Raw genomic sequence first — 24423 nt, forward strand, 5'->3', positions numbered from 1 at the left:
GGGAAAAAAATCAATAAAATAAATGTTTCACAAAGCAATTCAAGTTAGGGTCAATCCATTTTATTTTTTAAGTGCTTTAGTAAGTCAGTGAGTTTCTTCTGACTGATAACTGTTGAAAACATTTAGACATTTGTAAGAGTTACGACTTCTCAAGGGTCAGGAACTAATTTATAGACCTACTGCCAATAATATTTGCCATGACTAAAAGTGATATCACACAAAATTGCATTTATTTATTTCAATTTTTTTATATGATCACTTTTCATCATTTTGTATTACAATATCAGGCCTTTTGGCCTGCTCAAACTATTACCATTAGATTTGTATTCCGGAGGATTAAAAATTAAATATAAAAGGTTTCACAAAACCTCATATCTGGATTAACTGACTACAGTACTGAAAATGCGAACGGCTAGGCAGCCACTGGTGTAATGATAATCACAAGCATTTTAAAACAAAACACTGTAGTTAAACTTACCAATAGACGAACTTGAATGTGTCACAGGATGTTCGATGTCCATGCATGAAGTAGCTTGTGCATTAGTGATGTCTTGGTTTTTATTCTTTCCACTTTGAACATGTGTAGTCCCCGATGGAAAAGACGCAGGTGATTTTCCCAAGAACAACATGGTATTTTTCAAATTCAGTGACAGCCGACTTAAACATTGACTTTACCATCAGCCTTTAAAAACCTTTTGCACATGAAGGCCACTTTTGGACATAGAGTACTCACATGTAAAAAGTAAAGAGAACAACAACACACACAAATCAGATATATATAAATAAATAAATAAATGATTTGAGTATCAACACTTTTGAACATGGAACAAAAAGCCTGGCATTTTCAAAATTGTTCATGTTCTTAAACACTGCTGTTGTACTGAAAGGCTGAAATTCAGAAGGTTTTTATTTAAACAGTCTTGTATAACAAGGGTCTTAGTGTGCAACTGCAATTTGTCCACATTGGGTTAGCTATGCCCTTACTAAAACTACTGTTGTGAGACACGAGAATGCTTAAAGAAGTGCTCACAGAGACCTGGTGGATAAAGAGGGAAGGCTTCATAAGATTTGGACAAAAACACTTTGATAGAGCACAAATTTCTTTTAATTCAGGTAAAAGGCCCAAACTATGAGTCAGGTACTGCTCTGAGATATGAGGGTCATCAGATATTAACCCATAGCACTTTAGCAGTCGGGGGTGCAGGAGGGGAGTCACAGTGGAGCACAACAAACTACTTAGCCACCACAAAACATTCCAGCCTCTTCTCAGCTTCAATCCAGTAATGGATACTTCCTCAGCTCCTCAATTGGTCAAAATGTTTTCATACAATAATTTAATTCAGAAACACATTTACAAAGCAGGAGTAATCAATTTTAATTAGTTGATTTTTTTTTTCATTCGCATAAAATTTAATGTACTGCCATCGATCTCTTTTGTTCTTTAATGCAGTGCCTCTTTCCTGTAATTTGAAGCTTTCCTTTTTCTTTTTCTCCCTCCCAAACAGTCATTGATGACATTCTGTGACAAACAGAATGTGCTCATCAGCAAAGGGAACATACCAATGTCACTTTAGATCAGTGGAATGTACCCGAAATACAGCTTTAACACATATGCACAACAGATGAAAAACCTTAACGTCACAATGCATTGACAAAATTTAGTAAATCTATGATCAATTGAACAGACCAAATGTTTTCTTTTTTGTGAGCACACATGCGCTACACGAGGGAAGCTTTTCACAAAAGTCACTAAACCATTACATTTGATTAACTAAAAATACATATTTAACCTAATGGAATCATTTTGTAAGCATCAAAATTCACACTCAAGTCAAAAACATTTGGTAGATGAGCAAATTCACACTCAAGTCAAAAACATTTGGTAAATTGTTTACATCTACAACAACCCTAGTCAAATAGTGGGGTGGGCCCACCTGGAGGGTGCAGTGCAATGGCAGGTTGGAGAGGGGTCTTGTGTAACTCCTGGGAATATGTTTTTTGTTTGTTTTTGTTTTTTTGCTGTACTAGAATAAAATGTAATTGCACATTCACTACAGTAGGTGGCAGCGGCACTCTCATTGTTAAAGTGTGCCCAGGGAGTGTAAACTACATTAATTAAGTTATTCAGCAGATTAATAGTTCTTATTTTGTTTAATATTATTTATAGTCGCAGCACAGAGTTGGGGGGAGCGCAAAATATTGTCTTCTTCCTGTGGGAACATTTTATCATGTTCGGTTGAGAAGTTAAAATGAAAAAAAATTTAAACTCTCAGGGACTACACTGGACCAACATTGCTGGCCACCATTGCCAAAAACTTCCACACTGACTTTAAGCCATGTGTTTTTCCTCACAAAAACAAACTTGTGAAAATCACCTTTTTTAAGCAGTCAGTTGATTTTGATCAAGTGTGATTACTTGAAAATTAGGTGGTTAAGTAGCCAGATAAACCACAAAGGCTTTTCTTGAGACCGGCCCTGCGCCGTGTGTTGTCCTTCACATCATCAAGGCCCAGCGGGTTTTCACATTCAATTAACTGATTGAGGCAAAATGCAAGCGGCACCACCAGCAAACATTGTGACGCTTGTGTCCAACAGACACACCACAGAAGTTGTGTTGCGGTGTCGGGAGGACCAAGGCCTTCGTCACAGGCAACTTACTGTGACAAGCCTATCCTCTAAACACACAAACACTGAAGTTAGCTTGTGTGTGCCATCCTGTCACCTGCCAAATTGACTAATAAAACAACAATGGAGAGGCTAGTGACAGTAGAGAGAAGTGCCTATTTATTGATCAAATTATTATTTCTTGGGTGCACTGTGCCAACAAAGACAACCAGACAGATTGTGACATTCCCGTGACATTATAATCACACGTCAACCCCCTCGCCAGTCAATAGGCCGAGCGTGCTAATCGTGTGTCCTGGATCACCAATTTCATGGTCTTCAAAGGAGGGGGTGCAGGGGCAGGAATTGGTGGCATGACCCTCCACACATGGGTGAGAGCTCCGTTTCCTCTCTGAGGATACATGGATGGAAAAGGGGAGGATAGAGTCAGGGGATGCACGCTGAGGCCACTGTGGATCCAGAGAGGATTAACATCACCATCTACTGGTTAGGGGTGGTACATGTGTTTCCAAGGGATGAGGAAAGGATTGCAGTATCCTTGTGGCCTGTCTTTGACATAGACCTGTCAGAAACATTTAGACACACTTGCTAAAACAATGGCATATCCACAGCGGCAGATAAGTCAGAATGCAATTGCTATCAGAAGAGGCCGAAGACAAAGAGTACAGACTCGAGAAAAATGTTGGTAAACTCTTTTAGTGGAGGCCTACAGCTATTTGTGAGGATATGACCTATGGGAGTAGGATAAGCATTAAAGGAGTGTGGTGCTGACAGCATAGGAAAGTAACAATCATCAGGCTCGCAGAATTAGAAGTTATCTTTCTTCTATTTAAGCCCCCACTGGAGTGCACCGACATGACAGCTCGTCACATCGAATAATCATTCTTCATTTCAACCTATCTGAACCGGTCAGGCTCCGCACTGATGATCTCATTGTTGTAAAATGGCATAAAGTCACAAGTGTGGTGTTTTGTTTATACATGACACATTTTAGCACGATACAGATACACATTTTCTCAGAAGTTCAGAGCAAAGTTTAATGTTGTGCAGCATATTGAAAAAATAATAATAAATAAGGGGCACTAGAAAAGAGAGGTAAGGTTGAGTGTTTCTCAAAATAATTCCTATTATACAGTACTTTTGAGGACTTTCCACTTTTTAGGTAAAGACAACTTTGTTAAAAATGAAGTACTTACATAAAATGTGTAACCACGGTACAATAGTTAGCTCGGCCCAAAGGTATGTAACTAAAACTAGTCCCCTCCCCAACATAATGTAAGCAAATTGTTTATGATACGGGCCATTCTGATCTCTACTACAATAAAATGCAAAACAATGATAAATTTGGCCCACTTTTATAAATATTTTTTGCTCTTTAAATGACACATTATGTGTAATTGTTAAAGACAAGTAAATTATTAGCAGCAGTTCCGGAAAATCGAATTGAATGCCTTTTATGGCGCTGCAGACACTGGACACATAGCACTATATAAAATTAAACTCCCCCAGAATCCACAGATATACTACGAAAAAAATCTAGTCTAGTCTACTTGAACTGGAAGGAGGGGGGAATAAGTAATGAAGAAGATATGTACCATTACTATTTAAAACGACATGAAACACTTAGGCAAGAAGGAACAATTTGTGATGGGGGAACCAACACATTTAGATATGTCCAAAAAGAATGGCACTGTGGCAGGCCCAAGAATGGCAAAATTCAAGGTGGTGTGTTACACCAAAGGGGCAAAGTTGATAAGACCTAAACACATAAAGAAATGTACAGTAGATGCCCTGTCTGCATTTGACTCACTTCCCTTTCCCTCGCTGCGGTGATATTAAAACCACTTTCTACAGAGAAAAACATGCTTTGAGACAGATGACATGAACAAGGATAACTCAAATGAGGAGACATACCAACAGAGTTGTGTTACCAAGTCATGTTTGGGCTTTAGGGACAACCAAAGAAGAGTGCTTCACTCTTTCCATCAGATTGCAGGCTGCCAGAACCACCCATAAAAAAGAATCCAGGTTGTATTTATTGCAGAGCTAGTGCAATAAATACAATGTGGATTGCTCTAGAAGTTCATGGCAGCTACAATACACGCAGCCATCTATGATTCTAATCAAAGAGAAAGCAAAATACCGGTGCCAGGAGAGCTGCAGTAGAAAACAAATGCAATATTCATGTTAATCACTGCATTAACAAGACGTTGACAGTCTTGACAATCGAGCAATGATGGGGAAGTCTAGATGTTGAATAATTGTTCGGCGAGCCAGAGGGGATGGTTGCTTTTTCAGTGTGCCATGCTGTTTCACTCAGGATATTCAGTTGTGCCACTTCACGTTTGAAAACACAAATGGAAAAAGTTGAATACAGAGATAAATTGTAAATATACAAGTTGAAAATTAACCCTGCAGTCAACTGTGAAGAGAGCAAAGAAGGGGCTTGTCTTTAAAAATGCTTTAAGACTCAATTTTGAACAAACTAGGAGGGGTGAAAACATTTCATTTCTGTACAAAAGAAAACAGAACTAGACTCTATACACAAAGGAGAATTGTATAGTGAGTAATACATTTTATTAAAATACTTTTGAAGTAAGGCTAATTAGGCCACATAAGTTACGGTGATGTGCTGTTTAGTTTTAAGATGATTTATTTCAAGATGATTATGAATTTATTTTCTTTTTTTGTTACCCTAATTTATTAGCACTCATTATCGCTATTTTAGATTCCCCAGATAAAGCCACAATCTCAGTATGCCATACACTGAAAAACGATGAAATCCCATTAGCATTTTGCTTTCATTATTTTTTAATCAAAACCAGAAAACTGACACATTAATTAATAGCCATTACCACTTTTGCCACTCTCTCAGAGTTGTTGGGAGGAGGCAATTAACTCCAACAAAATAATTAAAATAAGAAAAAAAAAACTTCTAAAAACCCTTTGTGTCATACGGTTGGCCCCATGAAAGTACATACATTCTTGTAGTCATATTCCATTAAACTGCGTCTTCACGGAACTATTAGTCAGTACAGTATGTTATTAATAACGTATATTATTCGTGTACACGCTTGCTTTTCTGCAACATTACATTCATGTGCTTTCATTTCAGCTAAGTAGATTGTTGCACATCTAGGATTTTGGTTTATTACTGATTGAAAAACAGTCAAATCGCCTTTTGCTTCCTCCTCCCGGATTATGTATTAGACTAGGTTGTTTACATTAAACAACCAGTATAAAGTGCATTTATGTCTGAAGCATAACTTCATAATTTACATTCCAACATTTATTCAAGGTGACAAACGAGCATTTTGTCAACTCGTGCTTTTCCACAATGCAGCCTGTGTTCAATCTATATGAATTACAGCTGGGAATGAAGTGCAAGAGCAAATTATTTTATTATTATTTATGCATGCATGACTCTATAGGGGGCTACCAAGGCAAAAGGAATTACTTGATTAGGCCAACTTCGGCTAAGAAAGAAAGAAATATGATATTGGCAGCTGGGCCAGTCAAATGTCAATATGATTAAATGGACAATTCAGATACCTAAATTACACGAAGCAAAGCCTTACACATATGCATGGTAAATACTTTTTTTTTTTTTTTTTAGCACAGAGCTCATCTATATCTTAAGCTTAGCTAGATGATTCTTTAATTAAAAACTTGCCCAAACGGCAGTATTATGCATAACATAATTAGACTATGCAGTTATTTTAAGAAGTTGTTTTGGAAAATGCACTGAGGGGAACCTAGCATTTAGAGAAAATATCTGGCACTGTGGGGATGCTCGCCTACAAGTTAGGAGTTTCTCCAGCAAAAAATTTTTTTAAGAAAAAGAAAAAAAAGGAGTTAATAACTTACGGTGAAGACAGTTGAAACTGAGGGGAAAAATGTTACCCAAAGTATCAATTACAAATAATTATCCTTTGTTTTCAAAAGCAGGAAAGCCTATAAGACATTTTAACAGAGTGCTTAATTCGCATGCCATTCTCATCTTTTTCCCTTTTTTTCAGCAAAACACACACACGCCACAAAAATAACAGAACATCACTGACATTAATATATTATCTTTCTTGTATGACTATTATCTTTGTTTTGTACGACTGCATATTAGGGCCACGTATATATTCCGAGAAAAAAATCGCAAATTTGAGTATTTATAAAGCGTCAAATTTCTGAGAAAAAAAACGGAGAAACTTATGACAAATGGATAACCAGAGAGTCAGTGCATCAGTGAACTCCGGGTGGGATGGGTACCGAAGACGCCACCGATTCACGTTAAATCAAATGGTGCCATGTTCCGAAGCGCGTCTTAACTTGTGACTGTCCAGGAGTAGATGTGATGGCAATTTTCTATGGCGCACTTGAACGCAGCAGTGTTCGCACAACCAGTGTACTGACATCACCCACTTGCGCTAGATTTTATTTACGCTATGCTAAAATGCATTTCCGGGTTTGGGATTTGGGGTAATAAGCAAGCGAGATTTGACCGCCGGCAATGAAGCTTCGCGGTTCCTAGCATTCTTTGCTTGAGGATGGTGCTTCACACCTGCGTGGACTTCTTGGTGCTGAGGCCGAGCGACGGTTTGGCAGTCCCTGCCATCGGCTCACCATATGCGGGTAGCACCGCCGCAACGCATGCCTCTCCTCTCCTTTGACAGAAAATCTGACATATAGTAAAGTAAAGTAAAGACATATAGTTTTTTTAAATTATTATTATTCTTTTATTGTTAAATAAATGAACATTTAATGATTAATTTAATAAATGAACATGCGCACACATGCACACACACACACACACTCACAAATACCTTGTAAATAGCCACATTTGTAAATAGTTTATGAAATGTTGAAAATATTGCTGTTGATGATTTTTATAGTGATAACACACACACACACATTCTTGTAAAAATAGCAAAAAGTTTGTAAATATGGTGTCAAATGTGAAAATGTTGCAGTTTGTATTTATCAAATATGTACATAAATTGTTATTTTGCCATCAAAAACGTGTTTTAAACATGTTTTATAGAAGGGAAGGACTGTTGAGATGTTTGAGATGCCACCAAACCAAAAAAAATAGTGTCAAAGTCACTGTGCAGAAAACACATCTTTTCACAAAAAGCTAATTTTGACCAAAACAACTTGATGTCACTCAAATTACCTATCTTCAAATGGTGATTACTAAAGTAAGGTAGAATCATAATTTTTTTCTAATAAAAGAATGGAATTTAAACTTTCAAATGGTACCACCCATGTTTATATAGTCACAGCACATAATATTCTGTCGGCCTTGGAAGATGAGTGAAAATCAGCTGGCATTTTAGGTTGTCTTTTCGGATAACGCCTGGCACTTAAAGAGTTAAAAATACTTTTTAGCCGCAGGCAGCTCCGACACGAAAGCGAGTGGCCCCTTACTTCTTACTTTCTTTCCTCCGTGACCGGGCGGGAGTCACATGACTACAGGGAATGCGCAAAAAGTATTCTATTACACTTTGGCGAAATACTTCTATTTCGACACGTCTCAAAAACCACCTCATGAGAGCGTAAAAACTTTTTTAGTATTTTTAGTTGTTTTTTTTCGAAAATCATGTGTTTCCATTACCAACTTGCTTTTGCGCAACAAAACTGAGGGCAATGGAAATGCACCATAACAGTGGAACACATGGCAACTGCCCATAACAAAATAGGCCTAATCAGAACACCTCATCTCTGGATATGGGGGAAAAGCAGCAGCATCATTGTGTTAGGATGGTGTCAGTGCTGAACACACAGCCCACCGACATGGGGGACGACAAGTTAATGGTTACTGCAGAGAGAAAGATGGAGGAGGGGAGAATTATAGATGGAATGTTTAAAAAAAGTGAGAAATATATTATGCTGACAAATAGAAAGATCTCAGTACCTGAATTACCATAGTCATTTACCTATTACAGTGAGGATGCTTCCTGTCAATCAACAGCCATCACATTCTCATTTTGCGGCGGAAAGCAGGCGTAATTGCTTCTCATACTAATCAACACAACTTGTGTAATTATGCCTTGAAAGTGACATTGGAGGCTGAGAGCGATGTGAGCAGTCTTGACAGCGGAGACGTCTCCGATTCATCAGGAGATTTCCAACCTCGCTGCAAGGAGACAAGCCACTCTCCGACCAAGTCGCTCACTCTAGCAGTTTGCGCCCGTAAACACAAAGAAAAGATGATAAATCAAGCGGAAGTAATTACAAAGCAGAAGAGGAAAGGAAGCTCGGCTTGGTGAAGCCACTTTCCCCACAATACCGTATAGCAAAATGACTATAGTGCAATTAAACCAGAGTCATACTTCTATAATTTCCCAAATAAACACACTATGACAGTTCACTAAATTGTGGGAGAATGAGGAATTACAGCATTGCTACCAGACTGTTTACGTTCCTAATCTTGCCGAGACAAAACACGGCAAACACATTCCAAAGCAGACATTGAAGTGTATTGAATTTGGCTTAATCACAGACTTAACACATACATTTACCAAACAGAATTTAATGTAAAACTAGATCTGACAAAAACATTTTCCTGAGCTACATCTGTAACTAGTCACAATGTGGCCCAGGCAGCAAGGTCAAAGAAAGGTCAAAAATAATTGCTAAAACCAAAGAGCCACGGAAGATGACAAAATCTACACAAAATGTGTTGACACAAAATGACAGCAGCTTCAGTACAGTGAACTTTTCGGTGAATTAAAGGATCCTCAATTCTCTCATTAAAAAAGGCAAGATAAAAGGCTGTGCTGGCAAAGCAGATCCAAGTCCAGATCTGCACAAGCAGAAACCACAAAATAGATCAAATTCATAAACTGGGCTGGGATCATCTGGCCTCATCATTTCGAATGATGTGGGTGGAACCAACAGAAAGGAGTTGCCAACATCAAAAAGAAGTCAACTGGTAATTTTGGCACACTATTAGGGGAATAAGCAAAGTGATTTCATCTGCAAACAGACACAAAGAAGAGATTTATTACTTATAAAAATAAGTTCTTAGAAAAACGGGGGGAAAAATATCTGCCGTTCCTCCCTCAATGCCTTCAAACTTAGATCATGTCTGAAGAAATTTTCTTTTGACAATGTATAAAAGTACATGGTGACATGAAAAAGCAAGACTTAACAGGAAAAGTATGTGTGACAGTGATTCACCTCCTGCATTCAACCCTAATGAGTCAAAAAGTGTGACCTGCGCTTAAACAAGAAGTCCCACCCAGAAGCTGTAAACTCATTTTCCCTCATTCAAGGCAGCAATGTCGGCAGCAAGATGTGCTCTGAGCATGCACGATAAATCTGACGTGAAATCATAATCATAAAAGCAATTAGCTGACCCTGTGCCACTCGTCCTTGGACATGACAGTGAGAATTCATTCAGAGTCCTCGAAGGATGCTGCTGGCTGCTGGTTGAGTGGGGTGGGGTGGGCTAGTGCAACACAGCAGCAATAAAATGGAGGGCCCTTCCTGTATCATTAACCACTGAAACAAGCAGCACATGATGCACCAATATTGTTGTGCTGCAAAAACAACCCTTACACTTTTCAAAGACAGACTGGATTTCGTCCCGCACTCATACAGAAGTGTACTCTTGGGTATTACAGTATGCCAGAACCTACTCAATGTGAGGTCACAGGTGCCATATATTTAACTTGCGTGTCAGAAATCATGCAGTTTCTCACTTTCACTTCCACACCCAGTAATTACACAGAGGCCGAACTAGTGCCTGCCACCTAGTGACCATCTTCCTCAATAATCATGAAATATCTCTGAGCCTCTTGCCCCCGCTCGGACCATAACTCTCCTTTACGGCAGACAACTCCAATAAAGGATTACAATTACAATTAAAGTAATGAGCAAAGAGGAAAAAGGAAAGATCTCTGAAGGTTCCCTTGACTAACTAAATGGTAGCCTAGTTTCCTGACAGAATTGAGTTAACATAGCAGAATCATCAGTGACTCCCAAATAATTAATTTGGAGAGTGCTGGAACTTGCAAGCCCTAAAATTTGAAATAATGAATATTAAAAAGTAATGAATGTGAAATATGAATTATCAGAGATGAGAAGAACTTCCATTGTATTTTTTACAACTAGTCTTTTGACAAATCAGAAAATAAGGTGAACAAAATTACAAGTAGAGCTGTGAGCAGCTATTAAGGGCCCTTGCAAAACGTATAGACGTTCCGCAGACCCTCTCAAATTATTTGTATACACGAAAACACAGCTTTTTTGTTGCCGTCAAATTTTGTATATGTTCAAAATGTCTTTGCGAACATGAAAATGTGCGTTAACAAGTTGGGCACTGTATCTTCTTTCATTTCTATTTTTATCAGGTTCAAAGTTAAAGTATTTTAAAGATGATTATTTTTGTCGTTCTTTACCTGTCTTCTTTACCTTATGTTTTAAAACTGTTGCCTCCCTGTATATGTTGTTTAGTAAGGTGCTGTTGGACAGGAAATTTGACTTGTAATAAGTAAAGCCCATCAGACAGTAAGAGATTGTGCACTACTGTCCAGAGGGAAGCTTTAAGAAGGGAGGAAAAAAGAACTGTCACGACCTCAGACTTAGTGGTATCATCACCGAAACAAAAAAAGAAAGAAAAATCACTTTTCAGGGCTGACATATGAAGAACATCTGCCTGCCTGTAAGGCTGGCGGGGGAAGAGAAGTTAACTATTTTGATGAATAAAGGCTTCAGAGAGAGTCAAAAGGAGACAGTACCAGCAGTAGTCCCTTCATGTTTGTGGCTGTACTGATTATTGCTGGCACGAGCATGCTCTGCCAACCAGACAGGTTCTCCCACCCCGCCAACTCCTGCGCTTAACACACAACCTATGTAATATGACGACGGCTGCGGATAGGCGACAGAAATTTGGAGACTGCTGAGCCGCAACAGATCACTTCAAAGCAGCTTATTTAACGCTCACTAAATTTTTCATCATAGACGCTAAATATCCTGGGGAAGAGGAGCTTTTGAAGTTACAGCAAGAGCAGGGATGTTTCTACAATTCATTGTCCCACTCTAAAAATAAATAAAAAACATAACATATGCACTTTACATTGCATACACCTTCATACAGTCACCATAATAAAATGTTGTATAGATTCTCTTAGTAATTTATATACCATAAATACGTAATAGGGGCTGCCATTTTGTCCACCACTGTGGCATCAATTTCAATTAAAAGCAGGTGGCAGTAGAGAACAAAATGAAAACCCCTTGAGATGGATAAAAACTTTTTCTTTCTTTTTTTAAATTCTACAATGGCGTCATAGGGCCACGTATATTATTTTTTTCTTGCAAATTTGTCACTTTATAAAGTCACAATTGTCGTATTGGCACAAACATCCAAGTAGTACGCTATGTGTATTCTCGTAAGTTTCTTGAGTTTTTTTCTCTCAAATTTGCCACTTTATAAAGTGGCAAATTTGTAACATTATAGTGGCAAATTTGCGAGAGAGAAAAAAACCCTCATACATTCATGAGAAATAAACTTTGCAAATTTGCACTCACACGCACACACACATACTCACGCACATACAAAATAAAAATTAAAAAAGATCAATGATGATGACATGCCGAATCGGTAAAATTACCGAATGAACAATACTGAGCTTTCAAGAGAAGAAAAAAAACCTCAAGAAACTTACGAGAATACACATAGTGTACTACTCGGATGTTTGTGCCAATACGACAATTGTGACCTTATAAAGTGGCAAATTTGCAAGAAAAAAACTCAGAAACTTACAACAAATAGACGTAGCGTAACTATAGTGTGAGGATTTGTTGGTGGTTAATGCGACACTGTTTACAAAATGAAAAGGCAGGATGGAGACAGATTCATTCTTAATTTAAACTCTACTCGCCATACACGGCAGCTAGAGCGACAACCTTTCCTGATCACCTATCAGCTGACTAACACTAACCAATCAGAAGCTATCTTACTTTAGGTAAATGCATGTGAATGATTCAACACATCAACTTAGCTATTTGTACAAAATAATACCAAAATGTATGAATGTGTAACTAATAATTCTAGAAACATAAGTGTATAAGTAAATACACAATTTGACAAATTACCTTAAATGCTTGATTCTCAGGGTTTGGACCTTCATACCAAACGCTTCAAAGAGCGAATACTTAAAATCATATGGTTAATCTCTGCTTAAACAATTACTATTTCCTTATTTGAAAACCCGATCAAAAGGTATTGGCACAAACATCCAAGTAGTATGCAACATGTATTTCTCATAAGTTTAAGGTTTTTTTCTCACAAATTTGTCAGTTTATAACCTCGCAAATTTGCCACTTTTTCCGACTTCATTAAGTTGCAAATTTGCGATTTTTTTCTCACAAATTTGACACTTAATAAAGTGGCAAATTTGCGACTTTATAAAGTGGAACATTTGCACACAAAAAAATCTCGGAATATTGCCCCCACCCTCTAAAAAATATACATGTATATATTTATACGTGGCCCTAATACGGCGTTGTATAATTCATATTCCACAAACACAATATTAATCAGAATACTGTGTTTAAACTAGTGGGCGCACATAGAACATATTATTGCAAATAACATTTTTGACTTGACTCCCACAGGTTTTAATAGGGTTTTACTATTTTGGCACCACAGTAAGAGTTTAATAAATAACAAAATAAAGTATATCAAACTAAAGATTGCCCTATTTTACTGCTTATTCATGGACATGTGTAATCCCCAAAAATGTTATTCATGACTTGACTAGCCATTATCTACTGTATTTCATTTTGATTTAGGTATTTATTCGCCTGCATACAAGTATAATGACTTTAAAAAAAAAAAATAATTAAGATACTTTAACAACAGTCTAAAGAAAGCATAGGCGTACAGAGACAGAGCAAGGGCACGGGAAACACCAGAAAGGGTCGACGACGCAACACCAACAAGCGGTGGGTGGCGGGCGGATGGAATGGTGGGTGGGAGTGGCGGGCTGGGGTGAGTAGTAGGCGAAGAGCAGGGCCCGAGGCAAAGAGAGCGGCTGGCAGCGACTGGTACACCAGTCAAGCATGGTTGTCTCAGTCTCCCCCATCCTCTCTCCCTCTCTCTCTCAAAGCAGGTTCAGACTTGCCCCTCTGGCCTAAAAAGTGGCTGAGGCTGTGGCAATGCCCCACTCAGCTGGACCCCCGTCACCACAAAAGGAAAGCCCACACGGTACAGTGTGCCAGAGCCTGCTGATTTGGGCGAGGTAAGTCACAACCTCTTAGCTTAACTGGTATCCCCGGCCTGACATGCACATGTGCACATAAATGTTGTACAAATGTGTGCGCACTCTCTCTCACCGTCTGCCCTCTCTCTCACTTTCTTGCTAGCTCGCTCAATGCCCTCCCAACCCTGCCAGCACTCCCTTTCCTCTCATCCAGATAAAATCCTTTCAGACACAAATTTCAATTATTCACCTCATCCAAATAATGCCATGTGACAAGAATTATCCCTACTGTAATAATCCACTTAACTGGGAAAGAGCAGCTCATCAAAAAGAGAAGGGAGAAAGGGGACTGCAAGTGAGGGCAGTTTTGTGTACGTGTGTGCGCGTTGATGGGGTGGGGCTGGAGGGGTGGGGTGCTGCTTGTCAAAGAGTCTCGAATCAGAACCCTACTAACAAGAATTTCTTCCCTTTTTGAGAAGGCCGTCTTGAAGCGCAGTGGCGTGATGAAATTGAAGTAAATTGAAAGAAAGCCTGAGAGAATGCTCCCACAATCAATAACCCCAGGATTAAATTAGCCTTGGCATGAAGGCATGATGTGGGGGGTGCGAGGGGATGTGAATGATGGTGAATGACATTGAGACATGTTGGTTAAACAATACCCCACTCCAAACCTGGATGCTATGCTGCACCCATACAAGGACATTTAATGTACAGTACACTCTATGTGATGTGTTCCCTCTACGGCTTGGCAACAGCAATTCCAATTTTTTACCACGGTCATCACATGGGAACTTGCTTATGTGTACATATAAACACTTTATACATCGCCATTGAAAAACAGCTGATACGACTTAAAATGTTGCCAACCTAAATGAGTTTATGTAATGTAGTCACTTGTTCGGGAAAAAATGCTTGAAAATGTTTTTGTTGATAATAAACAATACCCAAGTATATACAGGAAATAAGTTGTTTAATTAGACAGTTCCCCATCTTGTGACTGGATTGGTGATTGGTTTATTTAAAGTCGCTCATCGGTGACCTGCATCAAAAGTCCCACCCAAAAAGTGCCAAATTACACAACTGAGCAGATCTTTTGCTCGCTGGCTATTTACAAAAATGTGTATATTCTCCATATGGACACCACAATTCCACTAATTTACATAACATCAAATTGTTCTCCTACGACTTTGAACCTTTTGAGCCCAAGCGGCCACTCTTCTCGCCTTGTTGCATTTCCTTAGCTTGACCTCCGGTAATGTAATGAAAGCCATACTCTGGGCGAGTAGTGGCTCATTTGACTGTGACAGAACTCCCCAACTAAAAAAAAAAGTCATTTCAACAACAAAGCTACAAGTAGATGATGTTAAGTGTACTGCAATTCTTTATCACTGAAAATGTTAGAGACAGCTGAGAACTCTTTAAAATACATAATTAGTATTGATGATAAACTGCACCATAATGTTTTGTTTTGTTTTGTTTTGACCATTCAAAGGAAATATGTGTCTCAGACTTAGAAACACCAGAAGACAGCCTGGCAGCTAACAAAAACCCTTCAACATAACTGATAATAAGCTGCCAAACAAGCTATATCATAAAAATCCCATTGCTGCTCAAAAGCTGGCTGATTTTCACCCTTGCCAAACTTTGGTTCAGGTTTCAGCCCTGTGAATCATCTGTTTAGTATTTAAAATGTCACACACACTAGAGGTTTTAAGGTACATGATTGAGGATCACGACGTGCCGTATAATTATCAGTACAACTCCCATCATTTTTTAAAATATATTCACCGCAACGTGTTTTCTCGATTACATGAGATTCAAATAAAAATTTAAACTATTCCCACTAATAGGTGTTCACATTCAAGACACAGTACACAGAATTTTTGCTAGAGATTCTTGTCCCCATCACCTTATCAGTGAAGTTTTTTAATTTTTCATTTTAGTTTTTAATAACTGCAAAGTTGACTCCTTACCAGTGCTTCTCTGGGGGGAGCTGGAGCTTCATTACCAGGAGGAAGAACAGCCTGAGTGTAAACAAGAAGCAGTATTAGAGTGCCACCTTCTGGATGACAGCTGCAGTGGATGTTCAGCTTTATAGTCATGTTTCATGCCGATTGATGAACCAAAGGAGTTACTGTGTCTAATGAAGCTCTTGGTATTTTAGTTTTAGTCATGTGATGATGCTAACCTGGCGCTAACAGTTACTCCATATTTGTTAACAGTATATTATTTCCAAACCTACAGCACTAAAAAGTAGCGTGTTTGGAAAGCTGTGACAAAATGTCCATGATTCAATTTAAGTGTGATCAAACATAGGTTTGATCCTTTAACATACATATAGCATACACCTATGGTAAATTACCACATTTACACAAATGCATACATTATCAAAATATTTGGCAATTGTGATAACAGTAGAGGTAGGCAATTAAACAATCTTATTGATTAATTTGAGTTTTTTAGGACTTTTTTCCTTCATTATTTGGCGGTTTTCATTGTTCAAAGCATGTCGCTGCTGATTTGCACTGCTCACATTAACAACGTGCCTGCAAATAGAGAGGAGCTTCTTTACAAAAGCAGTCAGTGTTGACAACTTAGAAAGTTTGTCGACATTGATATACTTATACATCCTGTGTGACATTTCCTCTCCCACTGGCTCATATCTTCTTCTTTTTTTTTAAAGCAACTAGTAAGTTGAATTTCCGCTAAGAAACAGACAACATGAGCGGAATAATTTTCATATTGTTTCACACATGTCAAGAAAGGAGCTCGGTGGAAGGCAATCACAGAGTCATTTGGGCTAAAGATTGTCAAAGACATGGTGCCCATTAATACTTTACAAAAGCAGGGATTTATTTACCCGTTGGAAACTTCTGACCCCAGGTATGAGCTTACAAGCCGCAAATATTTTGGCAAGGTCACCTTGCATCACCTGTGCAACTCTGAGAAAGGAGCGTGAGAAAGCTGGAGGAGGTGGGGTGTTACTATAACTCTTACTATTACTCTTATATGGACGAGATGAGCCTTACACTTTGACGGTTCAGTTTATGATGTGAAATTGGTGAATTTATTAAAGCTCGTGTCTACATTTTGGATAAAGGTAATTTTTTCCGAGAGGAAGCACTTCTATTTATGTATCTATCAATTAGTAAAGCAATCAGGAAATGTAATATTCACACTATCTAAGAAACTTTAAAACCTTGCTTGGTAAAAGCAGAAAAGGAATAAGAAAAAAAAACTTGTTTTGAGTGGTATCATTGTTATTTGTGTTTTCCAAAATAAATAAAAATTAAAAAAAGGAAATTTAATTGAAGGAAAGCATTATGTTTCATCAATACCCATAGGTTTTACAGCAACAACAAAACTAGCTATTAGGATAAGCTATCCAGCCATCCAGTGTCTAAAAGCATGAGTGCTCAAAGAAAACCTACATACGCCCAGGGCAAACTTGCATACTCCATACGATAGCAATAAGAACATGATTATGATAGTTTCAAGCAATGGCAGTGGGAAGTTATGCTTGGCCCTTTGAAAAAGAACAAGTGTCACAGCTGAGCATTTATTTAAATATTGGACTAAAAGTTTAAAATGCCAGTGAGGACACTACCCTGGTCCATGTTACATCGAAAATGTCAACAGTATGAATCTGAGTATGATAACCTACATCTCATCTTGAGTGATTAATAGCTACGCCACAAAAAAATAGAATGGTTTGAAGGTTTAAAAATGCCCGTGTTAGTGTTTAGTCAACGGGGTACTGCAATTATTAAACAGAAAGTTAGCAAACCTTGCCATCTTGACGAGGTTGTTAACTGCACATCAACACAGTCCATGACACACGCCTTTGCTCTTATAAGTAAATAAAACAAAACGCGATACTGATGTGATTACATTTATGAGTTTAAACTAACATTTGGGGTGGAAAGTACTTTAGTTCTAGGTAACCTTTGAACATTTTCGAGATCTACCGAACATTGCTAACTAGCTGTTATGCTAACAATCCCAGCATTAAAACAGCCAGAGGAGACCAATCTCAATGACATTTAAAGAAGAGTGTGCACGCTGCAGGAGTGCTACTCCTACACATGGATATTATAAGGCAAGTGATATTATTTCAGAACTGTTGACCTTTGCTGGTGGATCACATTGTTCCGTGGATGCCATCTTGCTGTGAGCATTGAAGGCTGCTCGATGTGTGATTGCTTCTGCCTGAGCTGAATGTGAACTCTCACTGACCTAAACACAAATTCATATTAAATTAGAATTTACCTTTATTGTTATTTTTTGTGTTTTGAAAATAACATCCCTTCAACCCTTAGTTCAAACATATAGTTATTTTGGGGGGAAAGTTTTGGGGAAAGTGTTCGGTGGTGCGCATAAGCAAAAGGACTACACATCCCAGAGTCCTTATCGTCTACGCCGTTCCCGTATTCGAAACTGCCAACTGTACTGACTCCTGAGAGCTGTCTCCTGCTGTCTTATTAATCTTAATAGTTGGACGTTTCTGCGCATAATGGCGGATCGAAGGCCGTGTAAGGTGTGCAATTTTACACGCCAGAAGTCATATGGCTTGGTTGTTCCTTCGCTTGAAGAGCTGAAGGTAAAAGGTGAGATGATACACATTTTAAACACAACTTTGTTGATGCTTAGCTTGGTAGAAGAACCTGTGTACGTCGATCTGAGTACAAATACCAATTGTACCAATTGTACCATGAATGAGGCTGTGATTCACATTTATCTATTCGATGTAAACAGTAGTATATATCCTGTATTCAAGTGTTAATACTAAACAGACGTCTCAGCCACTGCTAATTGGCCACTTCAACTTATCTCACATGATCAAGAACTGACTTTTGGTTTAGCAACATTTCTAGCGTGCTGAAACTTGCAAAGGGTGATGTGAAAAGAGTCAAGAAGATACCTCCCTCCTGTCGTCTCATTCCTTAAATGCTAGTCACCACCAGGCGTTGGCCAAAACAAAAGATTTGCTGTTGTTCACTAACCACACTTTGGGGTCGGGGTCAACTCAATCTTATATTTTTACAGAGCCAAGCCTCTCCTTATATAAAGTATGTTTGCACTGGTCAAAACATTAGCCAAGTAAGCTTGCATAATCAGGCATCTATCAATCCATTTGCTATAGCGCTTGACTTCATTAGGGTGCAAGGTGAGCTCAGCTGCAGCCTATCATAGCTGACTTTGGGCAAGAGGCAGGGTACACCCTGGATGGTTCACACTCACCTCACTTCTGTGGCTCATTGAGTATCTTCAATGAGCCAACATGCATGTTTTGGGAATGTGGGAAAAAACACACAGACATGAAGAAAACATGTATATGCCACACAGGAGGGCCGGAGCCAAAATTCTAACCTGAAACCTCAGAACTCAACTCCACTATATTTACAGAGCACTTATAAACATCCACCGCTGCGTCCAAAGTGCTACACATCAAGCAAAAATACAACATACAACAAGACAGTTAAAGCAATAAATTAATAACATAAAAACTGTAAATGCCACAAAAACACTAAAACAATACAGAGTCTAATTATGAGTCAAAAACCTAAGAATAAATATGAGTTTTAAGACGAGTTTTAAAGATGGGGAAAGAGGGGCCTTGTCTAACTTCTAGCGGGAAGTAAGGGCTGTAAGGCAGATATTATAACCACTATACAGTATCACCATTTGTAAAGAGATCTTTTTTCTTTTTTATCATAGTATTTGCATTGTATTATATTTAAAACTAAAGGTTTTTGCAACGCATGTGTATGGTACAAAAAAAAGCATTTTGAGAAGCTTGTCGTTATACACTGGTGACATCTTGATGAAGTCATATCGCTCATGTTAACATTTTGTTTAATTTCATTTTTAGCTTTATTATATATTATATTTAGTGCATTCAAACTTGTATACTGTACAGTAAATTTAATTAGCAATTGCACTATAATAACTTATTCTGAAAAACACAGAGAAGGAATTTTAAAGGGCAAAATCATTCTCTTGATGTTGACTTTATAAAACTGTTTTTTTTTCTTTGCAAATACAGTAAACCATGCATTTCGGTGTTTGATCAGTACAGTATGTCAACAGCTGAAAGACTTATAAAAAGGCATTATTGAGCTGAATTAATCATCATTCATGCCTGATCATTGCATTCCAGGAAGTGAGTTTCTTGGTTTCACACCACATAACCCAGTCACAGTAGTCTTAGAAGACGATGGGACAATAGTCGAAGATGAGGCCTACTTTTGGTGTTTACCCTTAAACACAAAGTTCATGCTGCTGCATGAAAAGGAGACATGGTCGCCGCTTCGCAGGGGTGAGCATATTTCATTCGGCTTCAATTTTATATGTATATGTTGTTGATTTTTTATTTTTCAATTGGATAGTATCCTGTACACTTCTTTATGCCTTGCCGTGTAGTTGATGGTGGTACAGCGTGGATGGCGAGGGATTCCGTGATTCTTGAGAGCGACGTTGTAGACGCTCAATCAGCCCAGAGTACTTCGCCATGGTTGGACTTGGCCTTGCAGTTGAAACAGGACCTGGCCGGCATCATCCTCATGTGTGAAGAAGACTTACAGGTGCCAGAATTAGTCATGTTTGTCACTGGATATATTTTTTTTTAAATCAAAGAGCAAGTAAAGTCCTTCTCTTATCTGTAAAAGCCAAACAAACACTGCCTTCCATTATTTGTCATCTAAATGAGTACTTTATGTAAAATCAGTGTCACATGTTGTTCCAGTGCTTAGTGGACGTCCCTTGCCCTGAGCTAGCTTCTGCTCTCGGCTTCCAAGAAAAGAAAACTGAGAACTTTCAGGAGACACTGCAGAGGGTTTTGGACCGTCGGGAGGAGGAGAGGCAATCGAAGGAGTTGCTCCAACTCTTCGTCAAAGCAGTAGCGAAAGAAGACGGGCAGTCGCAGGAGGAGACCAGGCGGCCCAGCGAGGGAGGTATGTTGAAAGTATATTATTTTTTTAAATTTATATCTCTTAGTGGTAACACAACGGCCTCACAGTCTGTGTGCGAATGTCGGCTGAGGCCTTCCTGAAGTTGGCATGTTCTCCCCCATGCTTTCATGGGTTTTCCCCGGGTACTTCGGTTTTTTTCCACATTCCAAAATATGCATGTTCAGTAGATTGAGAACTTTAATTGTCCATAGGTGTGAGTTGAAGTGTGGATAGTTGAATAACTTAAATCTGTTTATATTCCCATTCATCCATAGTTTTATAAGTGGCCTGTAACAGACTGGCATTTATTAGGTTTTATTTACTTTGTATTTTAGGAAAGTCCCACTGATGCCAGTAGCCACTAGGTGGAACTGTTGTCACAGTTGAATAGTCTGATCCCCTTGAAGCAATTGACTCATATGGTGCTAAAGAACCTCTGACAGCCCCTACTTGTATTTCTTCCATTTATATTTCAATTACTGTAGGTGCTGATGTGCCTGATGGGATGGAGTTGGATCAAGCATCTGGATTCAATTCCAGGACTTTGATGGTTTTGAAAGGCAAAACAAGCCCAGAGACCAGGCTGTCCACTGAAGATCTCCAGGTAACACACTGCCTTCATTTTGCACCTTTATTTTCGCTTTCCTGAGTATTACAAGCAACATTACACGGTTAAGGTAGCGGTTAAACACACTCTTGTACTATAATAGAAATGGAAGTAATCATTTTTACAGACAAATTGTCACCATCATAAGATATGTTGTTGCATCCAGGTTTTTTTTTTAACATTGTCATACAAGTCTAAAAATAAGTTCATACTGTTCATATTAATATGTTAAAAATCAACACTTAAGCCTTGACAATCTTCTTCTTAATAATGACACTTTTCAGTTTTCAAAAACAGATGTGATAACGTGATACTGCCAGCTACAAATTGTAGTAGGCGGTTCCAAACAGACTGCTCCGATACATTATGGGTACCCTAAATCACTTCTAGTCGCTCACTGGGTGCCGCCTGCCGCGTCCTTAATGAGTTTTTACAAGTTTAGCATTAAGAAGTCCTTCTTTCTACTCCTTGGCTGCGTTTCAATTGCGTCTTTCTCTCCACTGAATCCTTAAATGCTGCTTCTAATGATTTACTTTAGAGTACTTCACGCATTGATTGAGGTAGCCCTCTTGTGTAGGGAAAAATGGACCACCCCAAATTGAAGTGGATAGGGCTAAATCCATCTGTGGCTAACCAAGACGACTGAAGCCAAAAAGAGGCTTTTGATTGTCGAAAATGAAAACCTGCATCCTTATACGGTCTCTGTACTGACTGTTCATAAGATGTGCTTCTATCTTAAGGCGTGTTGTCCAAAGTAGGAATTGTACAACTTCAGGCACGTCCAACTTGAGAGGTTGATTTGTATTGTTGCTGCATTTCTATTCAAATGTGCCACTTTCTGTTTTAAAGGCGGTGGTGGCCAAAGGGGCGGAAGCTATGCAGCAGGTGCTAGGCTGGGACAAAGTCAGGACAACGACGCTGCTTCAAGACTGCGAGTCGGAGCTGAAGCGACGTCTGCAGCAGATCCAGGCCGTGCAGTCTTTGAGGGGTAACATGCCACAGAGGGACAGCAGCCAGCCGTCTACTGAGAACCACGACGAGAGCAAAGCAACGTCACCTCACAGTGGGAAATAGTCCGTTACCTTACCTGAGCAAAGACTCCAAAGTGCTTACGCTGACCGCCTCAGGGCCAGCAAAATGAATTTGCACTGGCTTACTGATACTATTTTTACCGCTGGATCTTGTATAAATGTCAACAAGGTTGGTGTTTGTAGCGTTTGGTTTCAAGCAACGTAGATGCTTTTGCCTCAAGCAGAAGTGTAGGGCCTTGCACGAGTTGTGATTTGATCAAACATCTGACAATCACATATTCATTATTTGGATGATAACAAGCTACTGTGGAAAGAACATCACATGCATTCACATTTTTATTCACTGTGGATAATTTTTTGGATTGAGGCCAGTCTTTAAATATTAAGTTTTTGTTGTCATATCCTGGTAACTGGCTGTTTATTTTCCAATTTGTCCATAGAGAGCTCTACTCCAATAATCACGGACTATCTATGGACTCTTCAGTGTCTTCAATTAACCTCACATCCATATTTTGGAATGTGCGAGGAAAACAGTACCAAAAGGAAAACCCACGTGAGCACCGGAAGAACTTGCAATCTGCACACAGGAGGCCTTGAGCTAAGAATCCAACTCAGAACTTAGACTGTGAGGCAGACGTAACACTTTCCAACTGAACTGATTCCGATCAACCTCTTGAAATATGGCAATTTTGTGGCAATAGAAGCATAAGAATTTTAATCAGAGCTTGGGTGGGTGCGGTCACTCCTGTGTTGTTGGTTTGATTTCCATGTAATGACTTTTCTTGTCAAGTTTTTGTGCAAAGTCATATAGCTGGCTGAGTGAGTGACAGAAATGCTGCACAAGATCTGTCTGCGAGCAATTATATTTCCAACATACAACATGTCGAAAGCCTGACCCTGCTTGAGATAGCGTTGCAGTTGAGTACACAGACTAATTTATCATTTTCCTAATAAAGACTTAGACAAGATAAGATGTTCTTCATTTCATATATGCAAAAGCTTCATTGCACACGGCCAGCCAGCAATCCTGAGTAACAAAGACGCATCTTTGAGGTATGTAAAGCCAACGCAAGGCTGTAGGCCTGTACCAATTATTATGAAACGGGTATTATTTAGGAGACACGTGATGCAGGTCCATGTGAGTCATATAAGACATGATCTTCTTTCCAGTGCACAGCGCACACATGACAGTACATTAGATTTTTTCACAAGGGTGAGCCTACTCACATTGCGGTCACTGAGTTTGTTCATAAGTATTTTGATTTGTGTGATGTATACGGCATGGTGCGTTAAAGCTAGGACTCTCACTTGACTTTCTGTCATATGCAATCTGAAAGAATTGAAACGGTATGCTTGTATTTTGGATGTAAAATGATGACATATTTTATACAGTGGAACACTTGAAACTGATTTTTGTGGAGGGAAATATGCCAAGAATGTGTCAAAAATAAAAACCGGGGAATTCAAGCCATCATGGAGTATGTCACAGGAGACCACTGAAAGGCACCAGTGATGGTAATTAAGAAAAGAATGAAGCTATACAGTTGTACTTCATATGCACTTCTCTCTCGATTCATGTCCACTTCAACCTCTGAAAATATCAAAACAATTGCCACAATATTTTTTTATTTTATAGGTACTATTAAGCCTTTTTCTCACCATACAGTTAGCTCATACGTTTACATACCCCTAGGTATGTAAACTTATAAGCACAACGGTGGCTATGGTAAATCAAATCACGTCACATTACTTTATTTTCTATGGAGAACATTTTTAATAAATTAGAACTTGAAAGTCAATCTGCATCACAGAACAGAGTGTGTTTGTCTGGAAGGGGGATAAACTAGTGTCGAAAGCAGTCAGAAAAATTAAAAAGAACAATTTTTAATCAGTGGAACCTTCCTTGCCTGTATTTCTTCAATACATTCATGCATATGATGCAGACAAGAAGCATGTTGGTAGCTGGACATCTTAATGGGTGTCATGGTGGGCGTATTTCCTGT

The 24423-nt window shown here is 38.8% G+C and overlaps 2 protein-coding genes across 3 annotated transcripts in view; one reads left to right on the top strand and one right to left on the bottom strand.

Annotated features, from left to right (window-relative positions):
* pex14 (peroxisomal biogenesis factor 14) overlaps window positions 1–18036 on the bottom strand; it is a 56936-nt gene extending 38900 nt beyond the window's left edge. For both annotated transcript variants that reach the window (XM_086069898.1, XM_086069897.1), the window contains exons 1-2: window positions 17961–18036; window positions 15806–15856 (exon numbers count right to left, since the gene is read on the bottom strand). In XM_086069898.1, coding sequence (XP_085926024.1) covers window positions 15806–15856; window positions 17961–17996 — 87 coding nt within the window. In that variant the 5' untranslated portion in view covers window positions 17997–18036. The remainder of the gene's footprint in view (window positions 1–15805; window positions 15857–17960) is intronic.
* Window positions 18037–18267: 231 nt separating this feature from the next.
* dffa (DNA fragmentation factor, alpha polypeptide) lies at window positions 18268–24134 on the top strand. The gene is made up of 6 exons (XM_086069737.1): window positions 18268–18439; window positions 19993–20151; window positions 20256–20416; window positions 20578–20785; window positions 21268–21386; window positions 22239–24134. The coding sequence occupies exons 1-6, from the start codon at window positions 18346–18348 to the stop codon at window positions 22461–22463; spliced, it is 966 nt and encodes a 321-aa protein (XP_085925863.1). The 5' UTR covers window positions 18268–18345; the 3' UTR covers window positions 22464–24134.
* The last annotated feature ends 289 nt before the right edge of the window (window positions 24135–24423 follow it).

This window comes from Leptonotus elevatus, chromosome 2 (assembly GCF_054856555.1).
Source record: "Leptonotus elevatus isolate MCC_2025b chromosome 2, RoL_Lele_1.0, whole genome shotgun sequence".
Taxonomy (NCBI): Eukaryota; Metazoa; Chordata; class Actinopteri; order Syngnathiformes; family Syngnathidae; genus Leptonotus; species Leptonotus elevatus.